General features: G+C 34.7%; 1 protein-coding gene across 5 annotated transcripts in view; it reads left to right on the forward strand.

The window, feature by feature from the left end:
* CPEB3 (cytoplasmic polyadenylation element binding protein 3) overlaps positions 1-21,571 on the forward strand; it is an 88,052-nt gene extending 66,481 nt beyond the window's left edge. For all 5 annotated transcript variants that reach the window (XM_085229402.1, XM_010714564.4, XM_019617679.3 and 2 more), the window contains exons 7-10: positions 9,603-9,721; positions 10,994-11,108; positions 12,802-12,983; positions 15,848-21,571. In XM_085229402.1, coding sequence (XP_085085528.1) covers positions 9,603-9,721; positions 10,994-11,108; positions 12,802-12,983; positions 15,848-16,075 — 644 coding nt within the window. In that variant the 3' untranslated portion in view covers positions 16,076-21,571. The remainder of the gene's footprint in view (positions 1-9,602; positions 9,722-10,993; positions 11,109-12,801; positions 12,984-15,847) is intronic.
* Positions 21,572-21,842: the final 271 nt, after the last annotated feature.

Raw genomic sequence — 21,842 nt, forward strand, 5'->3', positions numbered from 1 at the left:
AATACCAGAAAGAGTGTGGAATAAATATCTTTGCTAGTAATGTACTGCTTATTCTTTCATACACACTTATAATGAAAAGTTGCTCACCTTTAATTCATGTGAGCAAAGAGTTTATCATAAAAACTTCCAAGACAAATTCAGTCTGAAGTTTGTATACTTGTTAAACATCTGTTCTCTCCTGAAATAGCTCAAAAGGTAGCATTTCTCTTTCTTACTTTGCATAGTTTTCAAGTCAGAAACCATGCACATTTGTAAAACTTAATGCGTAAAGTTGCTATTTTTCCAAATACTTTCTTGTGCAAATGTTACTGTTGTGTCAACTGCATGTCAGAGCGTGTGCAGAACACCAGTTCTCAACCTTTCCCAGCACATTCATGATGTAATGAGGGAGGAGAGACATTTGACATTGACACACAATCTTTATTTTTATCTAAAGCAAAGGTCAGTAAAGCCCTTCTTAATTGAAGTCTCCCAGAAATAACCATTGATCCTACTTTAGAACGTACGTACTTGTCAAAAATAGATTTTGGATCCAACAAAATTTTAGATCACTTAGGGACATTAAATGTGGGGTTTCGGAGGGTTTTCTAAATATTTGTCTGATTCTCGTAAACTGCCTCTAAAAACACATCAACTTTACTGATGGTCTGCTTTTTTTTTTTTTTTTTTTTTTCCATAAAGTGTTTTTCTCCCATAAAATCTAAATTCTATTTTTTTTGCCTTTTCTGTTGTTTTATAAATGGGAACATATGGGTTAATTTGTGTTATGGGCTCCAGGATAAAATCAGTTTTTTGAGTAGTGAGATTGAGGTCTCGATAATACTAGATTGTGCTTTGCTAATAGCCTGAGCAGCATCTGTTGCTAATAATATAAGAACCATCAAATTCTTTCAAATTGTTGAGAAAATTGAAGGGGATCATTGGTGAGGACCAGCCCTGCAGTGGCTTCACTTTTTTTGGAAGCAGTAATCCAAAAATAATTTCTACTCCTCCTGCACCCCCTGGTAAGTTGTGATCATTTCATGAGTTACAAATCTGTGCTGCCTTAGAAATTCCTGTAAGCACTAATTTATACTATCGTGTTCCTAGAATCACTGTAGTGATGCCGACTATTCTACCCCTACAGTAAATATATAGTAATTTCGAATCAGTGCTGTATCATCTGAAAACACACACCAACAATTTTTCAAAGGGAATGAGCCCTATTTTTATTCTCCTGAATCAGAGCTTAAGACTGGAAGTAGGAATTCACCACGTGTTGGAAGATGGTACTCAGGAGAGGATCTGCTTCGCTCTGGTTTCAAAAGCTAGGAGCAGCAGAGAGCTGTTCTCTCAGATGTCCTACTGCTGTGTTTGGCAGCAAAATGGCCCTAGTTTGGGGATCTAGGATGTATGTGGGTAACACTATCTCCATATGATCTCTGCTCTGTTGCATCACAGTGGAGGCTGCGCAGTTTTCATTTAATAAAGTGTAAATCATAGTGGTTTAGAAGATTTGATAAATCCTATAATATTTTTTGTAAAATGTACCATTCTGATCTCCCAGAAAACTGCATGCTAAGTAGAAACTTGGAGAGAAATTTGTTCAGCCAAAATGACTTAGATGAGTTTTGGAAAAGCTTTCTGTCATTGAGGCCTTCAAGGTGCGTCTCTTTTATACAGCCAACAGAGACGAGAGACTTGAGCAACCAGAGCTTAAAAACACGAGAGTGAACATTCAAACCAGTTATTATTAACCTGTAACTCACAGAAATTGACATAATGACTTCTTATGATTAAACCTAGTGCTGAAGCAATGTTGTCAGCAATGGAAACCTTTTTGTTAAGGGAAACTGCTAACAGCACATCTTCTTTGGAAAGAAGTAATATACCAAGTAATTGCAAATTTGATGTTTTTAAATTATCTTTATTTTAGCTAAGTTGTAAAAATGAAACAAAAAGAACCTTCCAAAAACACTTACTACAAAATTATTTCACAAAATGCATAAGATTAGATTAGTTAAAAATGCCTTAAAATGTCAACACACAAAATATGTTCTGAATGCTGCAAGGAAGAGATCTTTCTTATTCTAAGCTGAAATTGCTCAATTCTTTACATTGTTCTGTCCAAAAGAAAACAACAAAATTTTTCTTTCAGTAGTTTTTTGGTGAAGTGCTGAATTAATCTGCATGGTATCCTCAAATAACGCTAATTAAATTTAAGTACTATAAACTGGAGAGACATGGACTAATGATCTAAAATATCCTCTGAATGTAAACTGTCGTGCCGTTTTCTTTTTTTCTGCTCTGACTGCTTGATATACTGTGCTTACACAGTGTCCTTTATGCCTTTATGTTGTCCATTTACTCCCCTGATCTGTAGCTTTGGTGTTTTCAAACTATTTGCAGATACCACAGCTGAAACCATCTGGATAGCAGTTCGGGGAAAAATTCTAGCAGTAAATTTCACATGCAGCCCTTAAACTATCAAATGCTCCACCACAGTACTAGGATTTTGTAGGTTGTTTTTTTTCCCTAGTTCATCCTCATGGATAAATGATGGTGCCAGTTCTGTATGTGTGCAGAAAAATGAAGCAGAAGGGATGGTTTTCAGATATGGATGATCAGTGGTTTTAATTGCAAGAAACTTGTTAGGAAAATTCTTAAACAGTAAAGATGTTTTTTTCCTTTTGGATGAATGATGACTAGCTGTTCTGGCTGGATTAGAGTCAGTAGTGTGAAGTGACCCTATAAGACAACAGAAAGTCTTCTCTAAGATTTTGGCTTCCTAAGTAACATTCCTATTGGAGTGAAAGGTATTGGTCTTAGGGTAGATTCCTTGAGATAAAGGATGGAGAACATAGCCCGTCTGAACAGTTGTCTTTCCTGGTTTCCCCCACCTCAGAACTATCAAGTCCAGCATCTGTACTCTGTCTTAAAAAGGATCTTGCAATTTCAGTTCCTCTACAGTGAGAGTTACAAAGTCATGATGAAGTGCAAGCTGTGTCTGCACATAGGACTGTTGGAATCACACACATGGAATGTCTTGCTGGCTTCTTGGTTGACGTAAATGATGCCAGGTGCTTTTTGTTTGAAGATCTTTGAGAGCAGCTCTTTATATCATTTCTGAATGTTTTGTGCCCCATAGCTGTAGGAACATTTCCTTTCTCCTTTAAAAATAAAACTTAAAAAACCCATAATTTGAAAGGTACTATGTTGTAAGATCCAATATCAAAATTTTTTAACTAAAAATAACTGACTTCAGCTAAAAAGCAGTCAGGATGTTTGGATCTCTGTCTTCTGCCATGAGAACTGTATGTCATCAATTTATTTTACCTCCTGCTGAGGTAAGGAATAGAAGGTGAAATCAAGCAGACTATGACGTATTTATCTAGAATTTTTCTATATTAATATTGCAGAGTAGAATCTGAAATTGGCTTACTGACAAACAAGGATAACTGGGCTTTCCCACAGACTTGAAGGCCGGTTTCTTTTCAGCCATCTGCTCAGAGTTAAAGCAGCAGCAGCAGACGACCTGAGCCCTGTGGAAGATGAAAAAGAGCAGCAGTGATTTAATACTGCAACACAGAAATTGACAAATTCACTTCTGAATTTAGTTGTGCTTTTTTTTGTGTTGATGCATGCAAATGCCTGCTATTTCATGCTGCCGACCCAGTAAACTTCACAGAGATAGCTCTTGCCTCATCAAAAATTTAGTCTTTGTCATATAATTAATTCATGTGACTACTATCATAACTATAATAAAGCGACTTGTATGATATAACCTTTTTTTATATCCTTTGATTCTGATTTAGAGCTGCTATCATAAGTCTGAAGTTTTAAAATGGTGGTGACCTTTGAAAGAGGAGACAAGCATACAGATTTGCTCTTGCAATGTTTTACCCAGTGTGGAAGTAAAATGCCACATAAAAGGAGGGGCTTCAATTCCCTTTCAGGATATTTGCCATGAGTTTATTGTTTTTTGTTTTTTTAAATGGAGGGGGTGTATTTCAAAATTTCTTCAGAAAATGTGGGGAGAAGCATCTTTACTACAGGAAAAATTGAGATGGCATCTAGATATTAATGTTTTACCATAAACTGTAAGGAAACCGTAGGTAGCAATGACCAGCAAATCCTTTCTGCTTCTTGACATGTTTTAGAGGTGAAAGGAATCTGTAAATCACTACCCATGTTATGCACTGCATCAATACTGAAATGCTGTCCTCTCCATTAAGCAGTGAAGAGGAAACAATAGGGCTCTTTTCCCTGTCCTCATGAAGCAAGTGGATGTGCTGTGAGTTGTTTGTTTTGTTTGTTTGTTTTCATTTACACTGAAGATGTGGGGAAAAACTTTTCCATAATACTTATGGCAGTGTAGGAAATAACTAATTTTTCTATTTGGAGTATGTGAAGACACTAGCAGTGAAGGTGAAATGTTTACCTTTTCACTCTATCGGTAACCTCAGTGATAAGGGCTATTTAATAGTAAAACTGGGATTTTGAAGACATGCAGTTCATTTCACAGAGGCTACTGATCCAGAATCTGTTCTCATTAAACCCTACCATATGATCTGCTTGATACGCATCTTGTCTTCCATTTAGCTATGTAACCTTCATTTAATTACTCTGCAGATTCAGGGTTCGGTTTTTTTCACAGCTGTGGAACTGAGGATATGGAGAACATACCTTTAATTAAAGCAAACAAAAAGTACTCCAAGCTGTGACTTTAATGTGGCACGTGGCAAATTTCTTATTTACCAGATTACTGACACTCAATCTAGTAGTCATGGGGAAAAACCAACCACCATAAACCAAATAGGAGTTTGGCTGTAACATGCTAAACTGTTCACCGTAAGCTTTTTTAGAGAAAAGAATCAGCTGACAGCGTCATACACTTCTATTTAAAATTAGACTGCCTACAAGAAATCTTTGCAGCCCTGACTAACAGATAATTTCACTCTTCTGCAGTAGCTAAGTGAGATTACAGTCATTTCTATTTTAAGGTTTCTTAAGTATTTAAAGCCTTTGATGTCGTCTTGAAAATCCAGTCATGTCACTGCAACGTTTAAAAGAAAATCTGTGAGTTTTTTTAACACCCTTTTTATTTTTCAAAAATGACTTTCATTTTTAATAGTCCTTTCATCTTTGGATTTAGAGTGTTTTATTCATGGTCAAAGCATCCTCTAGTAAGATTACTAGTGGTGACTTTGAGCAATGACCCTCTGTCATCACATTAACTGATTTAGTAAATTGGTTCATACTGATTCTAAATATTCCTTTTCTGTGGGCTTTTAAAACAAATCTATTCAAAAGTTGTAGTACATACAATTGCAATGCAATTTAAATACATTTTTTTTTAATCCAGAAAGAAAATGAAAGTGCTATTTATCTTCCATGAAAAAATTACATCGATTTAAAGCTACTTTTTGAGGCAGCCATCTCAACCATATAAAAATGAAGTCGCAGATATTAAATTAGAATATTAATTTTCTTTGCAAGTTTAAGTCCATATTATTTTTTCCTTAATAATATTACATATTGAAATATGTTATGTAAGAGATCATAGGTGGATGATAGATTTTTATTATCATGTTGGATTCTATAAAACATCAGAAAAGACACTGTCTAAACTTTCAAAAGATAGAATGAAAGAAAATGTGCCTCAGAAGTAGTTCAACTTTTTTCAAGTGTTTTTTTCATTGTGCACATGAGATAAATACATGTGAATATGCAAAGACTGTTCTGACTTGCTATGCAGTATGCAAAGAGAGAGTCCTCCTCTTTAGATTCTCCTATTGGGCTCTCCTCACTGTCCAAAATCAGTGTTATAAAACTGAGAACATGTGCCCCTTTGAATACAAATATCTGATTTTTCCATGTGGGCTGAATTTGGGCAATCAGGTACTTGATCTCAGGTACAGAGGAAATCAATCGATTAAATGCAGACCTCTACCATAGATACATGTTCAAATACTCTTTGATCTTGTATATACTGTATATGCTCTTCATTATATATTATTTTCTTTATTTGTAAAGTAGCTATGATCCTAATAGCCAGAAATAAGTTAATCTTGCCAGCTTTGTATTGGAAAATGGAGCTCATTTTCCAATGTGCAACTGATATACTGCTATTCTTAAGTACAACTTAAAACATTTATGAATTATTTCTTGTAGACACAAGCTGAGCGTAAAGTGGTAAGTGTAAGCTTGCGAAGAGATGAAATGAACTCACAGCTAGTTGAAATCTTTGAGAAAAACTTCTGACTGAATTCAATCCCCTCTAGAGCACAAGTGAGACATCTCCACAGCTACCCTGTTAGCACATTTCTAAAATATTCCTGTACCATGAAGTAAAAAGACTGTTCAGACAACCTTAGTGAAACAAAAAAAAAAACAAACCTTACTGTGTTTTAAGAAAATTGATGCACAGAGGAATGTGATGAAGCACATGATGCTGAGGCATCTGAAGAAGCTTTCAGCATTTGCTAAATAATTCATGTTTTTGGATTAATATATTTTTGTTTTGGAAATTAATATTCTTATTAATTCTACCTCACCCACTGTCTCTGTAGAATAGGTTTCCTTTAAACCTTGAAGTCATTACAATTGCTAATTCTAAATGTTAGAAGTTAACAGTTAGAAGTCTGCTGGCCAAGAAGCAGAGTTTTTGGGGAGATGAGGCTCATCTCTCATTGTAGTAGAAATAGGGATAAAAATATTCAGTAAAACAGAATACAATATCTGAAGTAGATGTTTTGAGTTTTATGAAGTTATAGCCAAACTTTGCAGTTAAATGCAGCTGACAGGAAAAGGTAATTAATAAAAACTAAGAATAAGTTACAGATGGATGAAGTTATTAAAAATGCTGTTTTCTTCCTATTAGGAAAACCCCACCATTATTAAATGCAATCAAGTGTGAAGTAATTCTTTTTTGCAATGTCAGTTTTAGCAGCTATATTTTTCCACTTTTATTGTTTTTTTATAATGTAATCTGAGTTCTGAGTGCATCTTCTGCCATGAAGTTCACTTCAAATGTTCCCTTAACCAGGGAAGCACGCACACGCCTGTATGAACAAGCAGATGCAGGCAGTGGCATTGTGGAGGCTCAGTCATCAGTATTAGCAATCATTACGCATTTATTGAAAATAAGAAAAAATACTTCCAATTTTGGCAGGTGTCTTTCTTGCCCATATTAGTTACTTTTAATTTCTCTGTAATCTCTGTTAATCCTGAGTATGCAAAGTCCTTAAATAACAGGAACAGACGTGCAGTCACCAAATTCTTAAGTAATGCTGGACACTGCGTATGTACTTTGCCAGTCCAGCCTGCTTGCTTCTCTAGATTAACAAAACATTGCTGCTGTAATCTCCTTACCTGACTGACTTCAGAGAGCCTACGGGGACCTCTAAGCAGGCAGGCCAATGTGTTCCAGACACAGAAGTCCAGAAACATGAGTTGTTAGCTTACTAAAGTTCACAACTCCTGTTGGCCTCAGGTTAGAAAACAGAATTTGTACAAATTTTTACTACCCTTGTGATCAAGCAGCCAAAATTAGGTTAATTTTATCTAGCTTGAGATTTTTATGATCATGCTATTCAGTGTATCCAAAAAAATGCCTGTCAATTCCATCTACTACTAGTGTAACTTTTTACTATGACCCAAAAAACCTTGGAAAAGTTCCGTAGAAAAAAGAAGCATTTCAAGCTGTTTTCCACATTTTTGCTAAGTGATTAAAGCAAAAAACACATCTACCAATTTTGATTTTGATTTCATGCTAAAGAAACTTCAAAAATTTTGCTGGTTTAAGATTATAAAAGTCTGAAATAGATGAAGTTCTGTTGCTAATGCTTGTTTTTATGCCTCTGAAAACAACCAGTCATACAGAAGTCACACAGAACTGGAGATGACAGGAAAAGAGGTGATTTGGCAGATAATACTGTACAGAGGAAAATGCTTTTGCAGTGTCTTATTCATTTTTCTTTTGTAATAAATCAGAGTTGTGCAATATATATTTGAACAGCCATACCAAATAATATAAAAACTGTAAAGTTAGGGTAACTTACAACTATTTTAATAGCAAACAGGCTGTGTAAAGCTATACCAAAAAGTTGTCATAATGTAAACATGGGGTACCATTGGGTGGCTGCCTAGCTGAATCTTAGGCAGATAAGGTCTTGCTGTCCTTCCTTAAACTCCAGCTGCTTCTAATTGCTGCAGACTTTTTGAAGAGAAGTTGCCTGTAAGACACGCAGCTGCCAAATTAGAAAGGTCAAAGCCAACATGTTCACATTCAGTGACAAAAACAATTTGTGCTGATTATGGAGCAAAAGAGCATGCATGATAGAAGCCCTTTTCAGTATGGCAGCTGTGTTGAGCCTAGCGGCCGATCTTCAAATGGCTCTGCTCACTGCAGCATGTGCTGTGTTGGTTCGCTTCTGATGTGGCACAACATGATTGCTTGGTCAAATCTTTAAAACTGAAGAAAGCTTTATTGATAGCTGCATTCACAAGAGCACTGAATGCCATGCACACTTAGTTTCACTGCCTAATTTTTATGTCCTAAGATTTGGAATCACTTGGGAGTAATTTTTGTTGGACTTTCTTCTTCCTTTTGAACTGTTGTGTTCAAATATAATATATAAATAAAATATAAATATAAATAACAGTAAGTCTTTTGACTCATTAGAAAATTCAACAAATGTCATTCTTTTTCACTCTTGTTGTTTTCAGGTAAGCATTTTTCTTTTTTTTTTTTTCTTTTTTTTTTTTCAGATTAAGTATGTGCACATAGAAACGTTTAAACCCTTGCAGAGTTTAAATGAGCAGCTATTTAAAGATTTACTTTGTACTTTGTGAAGTTTGCCTCATTTCTTGATGTACTCTGCTGAAGTTAACTTTTGACTTTAGAGTGTCACAGTGTCTTATTAACAGCATGTTTGTGATTTGTAAGGTAAAGCACTGATTTCTCTTTGGGTGATAACCCACCTTTGGAGTGACAGTGTTCTTGAATGTTCTCAGTGTTTCATAACTTCAAACTTCAGAGTTTTAAAATGCTTACAAAAAAATGTAGAAATTTGTTCCAGGTAAGTGATGTAAAATCTCATCTGACGGTACACAGTCCAGGTGATTTTGCTTAGAAATAATTTGTACTTACAAAGCAAGCGTGTAGTATAGCCATAATTTATATTTTTATGGTGTTAACATCTCTGTCCTGAACTGGCTATTTATCTTTTCATGGCTTTTCTTTTTTTCTAATATTTATTCTTTGTATATAATAATCAGAAATTCCATACTCTCACTGTGGGATTATAAGCACTGACACCAGCATGTATCCACTGGCTGGATAATAAGGATAAGAACCCCTTAGTTACCAGCCTATATTCTCTCTCAAATCATTAAATAAAGAAATAGATGTTGTCATATCCTGAAAGTGTTCTCTTTTCCATTCTGAAATCAATACTGCATGAGAGTATGATATATTAGGTGAATTTAAATTTATGAAAATAATCTAAGAACTTTGAGTTATGTGTAATTCTGATATTTTTTTTTTCTTTATTAAAAAAGAAAAAAGTGTTTTATAAATTAACCTGTTCTTTTTTTCTTCCACTTTTATCCTTTCCAAGGCTATGCCTTCCTGCTGTTCCAGGAAGAAAGCTCTGTACAAGCTCTGATAGATGCCTGTCTGGAAGAAGATGGGAAACTTTACCTGTGTGTATCAAGTCCCACAATTAAGGATAAACCAGTAAGTAGCTTATGCCATGACACCTGTGCTGGCCGCTAACCCATTTGCTGTTACTCTTTTCAGCTAAATAAATAAATAACTACTTACTGTTAATTGACTTGTCCATTTCCTGCTGCTGCCCTTGATGTTACATTGAATTGACTTTCTGTATCAGCGTAACACAGTTCTAACATTTGCTTCTTTCTGATAAATGTCACATTCAATTAACTTTTATATTTGGTACTTCTGGTGTCTCACAGGGGTATGCATCCTTTTACAATGTTAGTTATAAAACAATTAGATTCAGCATTTTTCACTCCACATTATTTGAAAGGAAGCTTTATGCAATGAAACGAAAAACTTAACTATCTCCTCTTCTTTTCCTCCATTAAATACCTGGTAATTTCAAATATCCCCGGTAATCCATTATTTTTCTTAATTATTATTTGTCCTGAATGCAATTACCAAGACATTTATAACTTAGGTACGTCCAATTTACCATATATAAACTGAAGGGTAAACACAAGTAATGCAGAAAGCTATGGTAGAACATACAGTATCTCGTTTCTATTGTTAACATCTCTAATACTCTTCAAAGCTAGTCTTTTTCATGGCTATGGATACATACAGATTAAATGGACACTACAAATAAATATAATTAGATAAAAAATATGTTGACTTCTTAAAATGCTATTAAAAAGCTTACACAGATAAATGAACAATCTAATATTACAGCATAGTGTGTGCATGTACTAACATCGACAAGCAGATATTAACAACTTTATACCCAAATGATTTGAGAGTAGTTTCTCTCTACATAGTTTGAAGATTTCTTCTCAGCTCCTTAATAGAAGTGAGCAACTGCACTTTCAAAATAAACTCTTTTTGTATTTCAAGCACAGAAATTTCTCTTTCCATTTATGAGTGCTTAAAAATGTGTGGTTTCTTGAATGTGAAGTCCAAACTCCATTGGTAATTATGCACAGGTGATAAAATGTTCTGGAAGTCCTTTCACAGATTGCTTGTTACAAATGGCAGTTGGGGGGCAGGGAACTAGTGAGGTAGGAGATTGCTATGATGAAAAATTCAACTCAAGCCTGGCCTCTAGAGGTGATAAATTAATTGTCCACCTCCTCTCAAACACTCAGATAAGCTATGTTCTTGGCATTTTGGTGCTCACACCACTGATACACTGCTTTTACTAAATTATATTGTTAATTAGAGTATGAACTTTTTCTTTATTTTGAGTTGTCAACTTCCTCTACTAACAATAATCTCTAATTCCCTTTACAGGTGCAAATTCGACCTTGGAACCTAAGTGACAGTGACTTTGTGATGGATGGGTCTCAGCCTTTGGACCCAAGAAAAACTATTTTTGTTGGAGGAGTTCCACGGCCCCTCCGAGCTGGTGAGTAAAAGGAAAATGCTGAGCATGTAATAGTTTTCAGGTTAAGCAGAAAACATTAAAAGTAGAAAAGATGTACAGTATGTGTAAAAGAAATAGAGCAGAAAATATATCCTGTATTTTCTCAAGATCACAGCTCACTTTCTAAGTCAGTTAATTTCTTTTTGTCTACAAAAAACAAAACCTGAATTTTTTTATCTTCTAAATAGATTACTGATTTGGATAATAAATAGAAACGGTTTTCCTCAAATGTGCATGATTTACAGAAACTGGCTGATTTTCTGTATATATCCACCATTTTAAGCCTAAATCTTAAGCCTAACCACCTCACTTGTAATTATAGCACTTCACAAAACTGTATGTCATTTGGCCTTTCATAGATTGTTTATGTGTTACATTTGAAAACAGGTAGTTATGTTCTCCAAAGCAGACAGTGAGTTTCCAGCACTTGTCTGCAACTTTCAAGGTCTCATTCAGACATTTTATGTAAGATGACTGAACACTGCATGGTTTCCTCCTCCTGGAGGATATCATATATATTCTTTGTCTGTTGGCAAGAGTAACTTGCTGAAACTATTTAAAATGCTTTTAAAAGCTCTTGTTCATTCCAAACTGTTACTTTCTGAGATCATTACCTAAATAATGGTTACAAATTGCAGGAAAACAAAAGAGTTTTTTAGTCTGTATGTCCTGCAGGTAGTGTCCCCTTACTGTTTGGAGTACGGAGTTGGTCGGACATTTGTTTGCTTGTTGCAAATGGACAAATTAGCATTTGGTCTTTCCATAATGTGACACTTGTTTATACAAATTCATGTTTAAATAATTAAACATACTCAGCTCTATTCTATATGTAGTTAACAAGTTTTGTGAGAATTTCAATAGTTTAAATATAATAATATTTTCCCTTCATCTCAGATTTCTAAATTTTAGCTTGCTACCAAAGGTTTTTCACCCGTTGGAATTAAAAAAAAAAAAAAACAAAAACATTGACTTGGCAGGCCCCAATGCCTTGCTTTGTTTGTCCTTCATCCATCAAATTTGTTTCACTATCAGCTTATAGAGAGAAAATGGCTCAGCAACTGTACATCTTCACACGCTTTACATGTCTCTTCTCCATTTCCTTCAGCTCTTTATCTTCCTCTTCTTTCTGTATGTTCCTTAGCCATTCACTCACACTGTCTTCTGAGTGATGTTTATAACTTTCTTTTAAGTTGTTTATGTCAGGAAAAACAGCAAACCATTTTAAAAGACCCAAAATATCTTTTCAAACTCCTAACGTGTAGGCTAAAAGAGTAGACTCTAAATAAAGGAGTATATTTAAGTGACCTTATATTTAAACTAGTGTTAGCAAGCCTTGCTGCTGTTGGGATAAACCCTGAGTGCTTAATCTCAAACATCACAGTATCAGTTTGCTATATGATAAATTCTAGAAAAGTTGATCTGATCCCTACTCTCACAGGATGCATTCTTTCTACAGTTCAATCACAGCAAGTTCCATTTTTAGTCTTTTTCTTTGTTTTACTGTAATTTATATAGGGTTGTTTCAAGCTGTTTAAAACCAACATGTAGGTTTTAAACAGCTCAATTTTAGACTTTGGACACAGGCATGCTAAGGCAAATACCACTACTTTTTAATGCAGCAAACCAAAAAAACTTATTTATGTTGAATCCGTATTTTTAAATTGCCTTCTTGCAGTTGAATTGGCAATGATTATGGACCGTTTATACGGAGGTGTCTGCTATGCTGGCATTGATACAGACCCAGAGTTGAAGTACCCAAAAGGTGCTGGCAGAGTGGCTTTCTCTAATCAGCAGAGCTATATTGCTGCTATCAGTGCTCGCTTTGTCCAGCTCCAACACAATGACATTGATAAACGGGTAAGTAAAATGGTATGAAATGATTGTTACTAAGAAAACTGTACAGAGATTAAAAACATCCTTACACTAATACTGTGGTAAAAAAACAATAACTTCTGTTCTTTGGTGTATAATTTTTAATTATTTAGACTATAGTGGAAAAAGTAGACTTTAAAAATCTCAAGTAACAATTTTAACCCTGAAACCAGAAAATAATTTAAAACTCAGTTTAGTCTCAGCTTTTTTGTTTTGAATTCTAAAGGTCAAGCACTGTAGAATTAATCCACCTTCTTTTGAGCTTTAGATGTTTGCTTGTTATGCGTCAAGAGATTTTATTTCTGGCTGTCCATGAGGCTTCTGGCTACTTGTATCATTTATGGTGGTTCTGCAGTTAGGCAACTTTTTCTCTCCGCAATGTATGTCTAGCCTTAAAATTCCCCAAATGCAGGTATTATTGTAGGAATAATAGATAATGATGACCTCAAAATATTGGGTATTATTTAACCAGAAAGAGATGCCAAAAAATGCTTGATGAGTAAATGGGAGGGGAAAAAAATGAGGTGTTTGCTGCCTTTTATTTTTTTCTTAGGGTATTTTTTTCTAAGGGTTTTCCAAGTAGAGGATGAAATTAATAACTTCACTAAATTCTGAGTTGAAGACATTAAATGAAAAAATTATTTAATTTCCAGATCATATATCTTCAGACTTGCTATTTTCATCTCTTGATTACATGTACAAATAGCACCCAAGCTTTTGAGGACTTAGCATTTAAAATTATTCAAAAGAACACATAACGTGCAGTGCTGGTATGTATAACAATAGGGATGGCTGTTTTTCAACCTAATCTATTACAAACTGTTTATTAAGAGTCAGCTTGATGGGTACTAAGCATGTCCATTATATGCAGTACGTAGTTAAAAACACACCTGCAGAGCACAGTCCAAACTGGTTTTAGTTTCTCTTTAAAAATCTGGACTATTTTTTTGTTGTTGTCAGATTAGATGAGCTCATAGTTACATCTCCTCAAACTAGTTTTGTGATGCTAGTGCATGTTGTGATTTTATCTAATATGAGGCTGTTCCTTAGTCTATTTTGTTCACTGAATTCATACGGTTTCTACTGGGAGTCTAACAAAATGAATTTAGGAGGGTTAAATCTTTTGAGGTTTATGTATCACTTGTGCTTGAAAACCTGTTTTCTTCCTAAGCTTTAAGATGCATCCACAAATGATGCTAGTTGGTAGTTGTTTTCAAACAACCAGTACTCATCCCAGATGGTTGATGGAGAATTTAAGCTTACTTCATTATCTTTTATCTGTTTTAATGTAGGTTTATCCATGAGTTTAAAGAAGCATGAATTCATTTAATTCTGTCCTCAAATTTTTTATCCCCAATAGACTGAAATCTCTGAATTGTACAGTACCCATTCTTAAAATTATTTCACTAGTAATGGAAACAAGAAAGAAGTGAGAGAGTCTGTTTCAGACCTTCACAATTCACATTTTGGAAATGTGAGTAGGTGGAGATCTAGAGATATGCTGGGCATTGGTCCTGCTTTCTTTCTTCCAATTTCATTTGAGACAATGGTACGGTATCTGATATGCAGATATCTTCAGAGTCATATCAGCAGCACAGTGTAATTAAAAAAAAAAACAAAAACAAAAACAAAAAACTGTTCTATCAGTACCATAAGCCATAAATATTACTTGCCATATAAGCTTTACTTCAAATGAGTAGCATTTGTTGACAAATTGAAGTAAAATTCACCGTAAGTATTTCTGTGCAAGTTTCTTGTTTTTCAACTTACTGCTTTGTTCTGTGTCTAGTATTGTAATCATTTAAGAGTAGTTACTGTGGTCAAATCTCCTATGCAGTAAAACACTTTGTTAATGAAAATAATTTACTAAGTATGCATATCTCTTTTTCTAAGTCTTTTTTTAAATGTAGCTAACTGAACTTAACCGCTTTATAAATAGCATCACAGAGACGTAAGAATTACACATGCACAAACTGACTTCTCCAGAAGAAATAAACATCAATTGAAATGTTATTTAAATTTAAATGCCATTATTCAGAGGAACAGAAACAGGAGAGAACTCACATGCTGTCAGTTCCTGTAGCAGCATTATGGCAGTGCCTGGTCACACACCAAAAGCTGCTGTGGTTGGCACAGGTGCTTTACAAGACAACAACAACATCCCTGTCCTCAGATGTTTACAGCTGAGACTAGGACAACAGTCCACTGCTCCAGCCTATTTGTAATTGATAGCAAGGCCACAGTTACAACAACTGAAATCTTGAAATCTTATCACGTTTCTAGAGCTAAATACAAAACTTAGACGGTGATTTTTGCAAGCATAAAGCAGAGTATTTAACGCTAGTGCATTTAAGCTTGTTTAATGTGAATCATTTCTTCATCTGTTAGTTTGGTCCTGCATTTTTGCAGTTCAAAAAAAGCAACCAACACAAAAAAAACCCACCACCTCCGATGCTCATCAGACTCTCAACTCTGAAGTTTAGAAATAAAGGTTTGTTTTTATCAGTCAGTTTCCTTCATATGTGCTGCTTGCTCTGCCCTTATATCAACTGTATTCACACAGCTAGAAGCTTCCTAGCTGCAAAATCCTCGGTGGCACTATTTTTGCCATACTTTGATCTTAGTACTGTTCTAAGAAATGTTGAATAGTTATCCAAGTACAGTGCTCCTTGAGATTTTCCGACAAGTAATCTGGTTGCTATGAAAATCTAACTGCCAAGCCCTTTGGGTTAATCTAGCATCAGTTGGAAACCTTCAACAGAGTCAAAAGAACTGAAATATTGTTCCTTCTATTCATACTTAGCAAAACTGTGTAATCTACTTACAGTTATTTCTGTCTCTTGATGCAGGTGGAAGTGAAGCCATATGTGCTGGATGATCAGATGTGTGATGAATGCCAAGGCACTCGCTGTGGTGGAAAATTTGCTCCGTTCTTTTGTGCCAATGTTACCTGTTTGCAGTATTACTGTGAATACTGCTGGGCAAGCATACACTCTCGTGCTGGGCGAGAGTTCCACAAACCACTGGTAAAGGAGGGAGGTGACCGACCCCGCCACGTGCCGTTCCGCTGGAGCTGAACCCCAGGCCTCCCCAGCAACAAGTACTGGAGTAGATAAAATCGAGGGAAAAAGAGAGCGCTGCCTCAGGGCTTAGTGTTCTGGAAATTTGTGCATTCGTCCTCGACTTTAATGAAGATATGGGTCTTTTTATTACTATTATTATTATTTACAGTCACATTACTGAACTCAGTGTCCAGTATGATACAAACCGGCAGAGTGTAACTGTACTGATTTTGCACTTTGATTCACACAAACATCTGCTTGGTACCTTAATTTCCTACACAAGACTTGTCACTAGTGACATTATGTAGACTGCCATTCTCATCAGCCTTCACTGGGTTGATGTGTATGTGATGAAGATTTTTTTTATTATAATTATAGTTATTTTTATTTTTAAACTGGAGCATGCACTTATTTTCAGAAATTTAGACTTGCCCCTAGCAGATGACTTACCAAAGGTAATATTCACAAGTAGGTGGCAGATGTAGCAAAAACTTATCAGATATTCAGCAATCGTTCGTTTGGGTCATTTAGCGTAGTAATAACCCTTAAAGAAAATAAGCCTTTAGTTGCTCTCCATTTTTGACTTGTAAGGATGATACCTCATAAGCTGGATCAGACTTTTTTTTCTTTTGTTTTGCTGAGGGTTTTTCTTTTTTTTTTTTTTTTTTTTTTTTTTTGTTAGGTCTTTTAGTGTTATGTAAATGTATGCTGCAATAGCTTTTGCTGCTATTAAAATGGTATTACTAATACCATAATACTCTATTCAGGCTAGGGTATCAATTAAAAAATGAATATGTGATTAAACTAGTGATGGCTGCTGAAAGGAGATCAGTATAGCATACAGAAAAGCTTCCAAGGAAGGTCAATATTTTTTGACTGCATGTTTACTTAATCAGGTTGCTGCATGCAATAAATTTTATATATGTCTAATATAAAACCTGCCCACAATGCACAAATTACAAGTCTACTTAGGTGACAAAATATTGAATAACAAAGAAAAAAAACTGATTACTGACTGGAGGAAGGCATGCCTCAGTAAATGTAATGCTTCTGAAATTAGGATCAGCCCATTACAGAATGACCTATACTACAACAAATATAAAAACTAGCTGTAGGATATTCATAAAACAAATTTGTGGATGGTAGATGAAGTACTTTGCGGTGCTCTGTTATATATCGTGCAATTTATTTTATATAGTAAGGTGATTATGTCTAGTACTGTGATCAAACTTAACTGTTAAAGCCTCTGTATCCGACATTAACACACTCTTGACAGTTCATAACAGGTACATAAACAGAAATGAGCTCTTAGTTACAATCTCTCTCCTAACGCTTGCACCAGTTATGTAGTTGCAGACTTTGTCCAGAAAACCAAAGAGCTCATACTAGCATACATACACTACCAATTAGATAGTCTGTCAACCTAATGAACTAGGCACATTTAAGAAAGTTAGAAAAAGAAGTGGTGCTAAAGAAATGTCTGCATATAAAAGTAACATGAGATGTCTGCTCTGTGGATGTGGCGTTATCTCTCTAATCCCTGGATGTATCCTGTGAAGCTTGAACACAATTAAGACCTGCTAACACAGTGGACATTTTTTTAGCATGAACTATGGGGCTGCAGATAGCATATAAACACACTTGGTATACTAATGATTGTGAGAATGTGTACACTATTTTTCTTTTTTTTTTCCTTTGTTTTTGCAGTTCTGGGGACAATCTGACTGGATATGACACCGCATAGTAGATTTAAATGTTCTGGGTTTTGTTTGTCGTGATGTCCTCGTTTGTGTCTAATTTAGTAAGCTGTTTTTCCCAGTGTTTAGTTGCAAGTATTGGCTTTGAAAGGAACTTTTCTGTTTTTGAAGAAAAAAAAAAGAAAAAATAGTTTTTTACTGGTTTAAATGCTAATTATAATTATCCCTTTTGAGGTTACTTCTGGGCATTTTTGTGATATTGCTTTTCCCAGCCCAGGTGTTTTCTGTTTTTTTTTCATCTGTACAAGACATTTTGTTATGCACTACTTTTTGTATCTAGACAGTTTTCAACAGTCGGCTGATGATTTTTTTTAAAGAAAAAGGCATGCTTTCTGACTGACATGATCTTTTGCAATACCTCAATTTTGAAATATAGGAAAGAAAATGATATTTTCTAAGTAAGTTTATTCAGAAAAATATATATTAATTTAATTCTGCAAGAAAAATGATTTAACAGATGGGTAACTTTATTTTTTTCATGCTTATTTGAGTTTTTTTGAAAATGAAGAAGTTAGAGCTTTATAACTGTAATATTAAAGATCATAGCTAACCTACAGAAATCTACCTAATTATGTGAACGAAGTAAACCCTTTTGAAGAAATACCCCTCTTTCATGTACAAACATACCCCCAGAGAGTGTGAGAGAAAGAGAGAAAGAGTGAGAGAGAGAGAGAAGCTGGAAGATGTACAATACAGCGTAATGTTGGGTTAAAACTAAAAACAAAATTATCGTGAAAAACAGCTGTAAACAAACTCCATTTGGTGCTGAAAGTTGTGAATAGAAGGTGGAAAAAATATTTTCCCTTAATTTGTATATTTATAATCAAGCGTGATTATGCACGACTGACCAGAATTGTGAGAGTTCTTCTGTTTGTATTTTTTTAAAGAGAACTTTTTTTAGTTTATTAAATTATAACATGCTCCCTTTTGTTTTGTAAATGAATGTGCCCCTGAGTTGTTAATATGTTATTATTAAAAGAGGGTCCTTCAAAAAAAAAGTTATTTTTTAAAATACGGAGTTCTGAACTGCAACTTGACTAAGAAGCCCCTGGGTACAACAGGTCCTATTGTGGCCTTTTCTGATGTGAGACTTGAACTAGTTGATTTTTTGAAGGCTAACCTAACCTCGACTATTTGTTGTTATGTGCAATACTGTTTGTACTGTTTGTATAAAAAAAAAAAAAAGAAAAATGAAAAGAAAAAAGGCATAAATCTTTATTGCAGATTTATTTTCATTGCAGACTTTAGACATTGTGATTCACTAAAATCATTTTTCTACTGTCAAATATGTACCTTTTCTTCATGCTGGTATTTTTTCAATAGTAATGTAGCCTTTGTACTGAGACAAATTTTCATTGTTATTTTTAGAAAGATTTTTTGCTAAGAAAAAAATTAAACATATTTACATATTTTTCATTTTTATTTCGTATTTTCTTTAAGGAGTGCTTTCTCAACCATTAATATAGTTGTTTCTGGGAGAGACTTTCATATCTGGTCAATGTCATTAATATTATTTTGTATTTTTACTTGGAATAAATTAATTTTATGATGCTAATTCTTTAAAAGTTTATTTTTTTCATTTTCAGTTATTTTTGAAGCTAAAATCTTTGTAATATTGTTACTAAAGTGTCTAGTTTTTTGAAATGCAAAGCTTTATGTATTAACTTGCTGATGTGGTTTACAATAGTGTGGCAATGATGAAACGGTTGGTTATGTAAAGCGATTGGAAAATTGTAACAAAGAATTGGGCAATAAAATGACAGAATGAAGCAGAAAAAATGTGATATTTTGAAAAGCCTTTTCCTTTATCAAAATGATTTAGGGAGATAATAGGGATGTCACAGTACCAGTTCGCTGTCTAGATTTATACACCACCAGTGTTGATTCAGTACGACTGCCGTTACAGTTAACTAAATCTATTGAAATGATGGGTTTTTGACCCTGCCCATTCAGCATAATGCTCCATTACTTTTCTTGTCATTAACTTTTCAAAACTCTTTTGATAGTCTTAGACTGAATCTCCTAAAATATATATCCTTCATTGTATTTTTACCACCCTGTTATTTATTTATGAACTAAAATGACCCTTTCCTGCACAACTTCCTTCTTGCATACATTTATCAGTGGCAGCATGGAGCAGACTGTAGGTATCCACATCATTTTCTAATGAAGTTACCACACAGTGTTGGTAGCTGCCTAGTTAATGCAGAATAACGTATACGTCCATTTCCTGGTAGCAATGCAGTAACCCATATTGCCACCACGTCTGAACATTAGTTCAGCTTCTTTGTCTTTCTCTGTTCTTCTCTGACTCTCCTGTGTCTTTGTCCTTTTTTTTTTTCTTTCGTATTGGCAATACCAAATGCAACATCAAAACACCTGTCACTTCACCTCCATTTACATCACCTTTGTTTTCCTATGCAGCCAGGAGAAACCCCTTCCCGATGCCAGTGACTGTTCTGTCACCTAAACCAATCCAGACTGAAACTGGTGTTGCGTAAACAGGGCATACAGTGACATTCTCTGGACAAAACAACTACTTCAACGAGTTATTGATGGCCTTTCAGACTAACTTATGCCAGTGTTAGAGTGGCTCATCAATAACTTGTGGAAAGAAGCGTGTCCGGAGTCGGTCTATTGTGTATCCTCTGTGTGTTCAGTTCTGTAAGTAATGTATAGACTAGATCAAATAGTGAAGTAAAATTTAGACTCAAATTAGGTACTACTGGTTGGAATGTACACAAATTGAAAACAAAGGAGATTAAGGAATGAAGAGGGAATAAATAATTCCTGCTAAGTGGTACAAAGTTTATGCTTATATTTCTGCCTACATGCTTGTATTTTATAGCCTGCTAGCAAGGCATGGGCTAAAACAAATTGTATTGCAAATATGCAGTTAGCAAATAACTTTGCAGATTTCACTGTTAGAGTAGTTTAAAAAAAAAAAAAAAAAAAAAAAAAAAAGAATGGCGCTTAACTGGGAAAAGCTCCCATGTTAATATTTCAGTATTGTGACATCTCTACTTGCAAGGTATGAGTGAAAGATTAGTCACAGATATGTAGAAATGTCTCTTTTGTTTAATCTGGCTTGTATGTAGTTGCTTTTACGCTAGTTCGTATGATGTCAGCTAAACCCTTTTTCTTTCCCTTCCTTTCCTTTTATCTCTCCTTTTCTTTTTTAAACAAACTTCTTATCTCTGCTGCTATAGTGTTCAGTCACACCACAGAGTATTTTATATTCATGTTAGTGACACTACTGTCTGTACCCCAAATGGGTAGCTGGTCAGAAATCACATTGCTCACATAATTCTGGTACACTCAAATATAAATGAGAAAAAGTTTAGCAGTAAGTAAAAAACGAGGGTGCTAATAAGAGGTCATTTTGTTTAATTCCTTTTATTATTTTTTTTTCCTGGATGTAGTTCTGTTGGGGTATAAAGTATTAGATATTTGTACTTTTACTGTCAAAGTAATGGACATAACTTTTAGCGCATTCACAGCTAAGATCTCTGTACTTGTTTTTCAACTAATTTTAAATGTACTGTATCTTTTATTACATGTTCTCTTAGATTGTTTTGCTAGTAATTCTAACAAGGCTTCTTCCTTTTTGGCTTGGACTAATGCTTGTATGGAACTGCAGTACTGTGACTAAACATGGAGCTTAATGCTGCTATTGCTTACAACTGCTTAAACTTTGTAGTTTGGACTTTATTTTTTTCTGTAATAACTTATTAAATATAGTTGTATGAAGTACTGACACTTGTCATCCTTTGCACACGCTAAGGAAATCTTGGGGTATGTATTATGGGAATGCTACAAACAAGCTACAAAAAAACCCAAACACCAAATCCTCTATCTATTGTAAAACTTTATACCAGATAAGGCTCAGCGCATGCACACCATACTTGTATGCATACAAACCATCTTTCCCAATTACTTTGTGAGTACACTGTCCACTTACAACAGTATCGAGCGCCTTTTCAACTACCTTTTCTGAATTTAACAGTTGCCACCTACCTTACGTA

Source organism: Meleagris gallopavo, chromosome 8, assembly GCF_905368555.1.
Source record: "Meleagris gallopavo chromosome 8, MGAL_WU_HG_1.1, whole genome shotgun sequence".
In the NCBI taxonomy this organism is placed as follows: domain Eukaryota; kingdom Metazoa; phylum Chordata; class Aves; order Galliformes; family Phasianidae; genus Meleagris; species Meleagris gallopavo.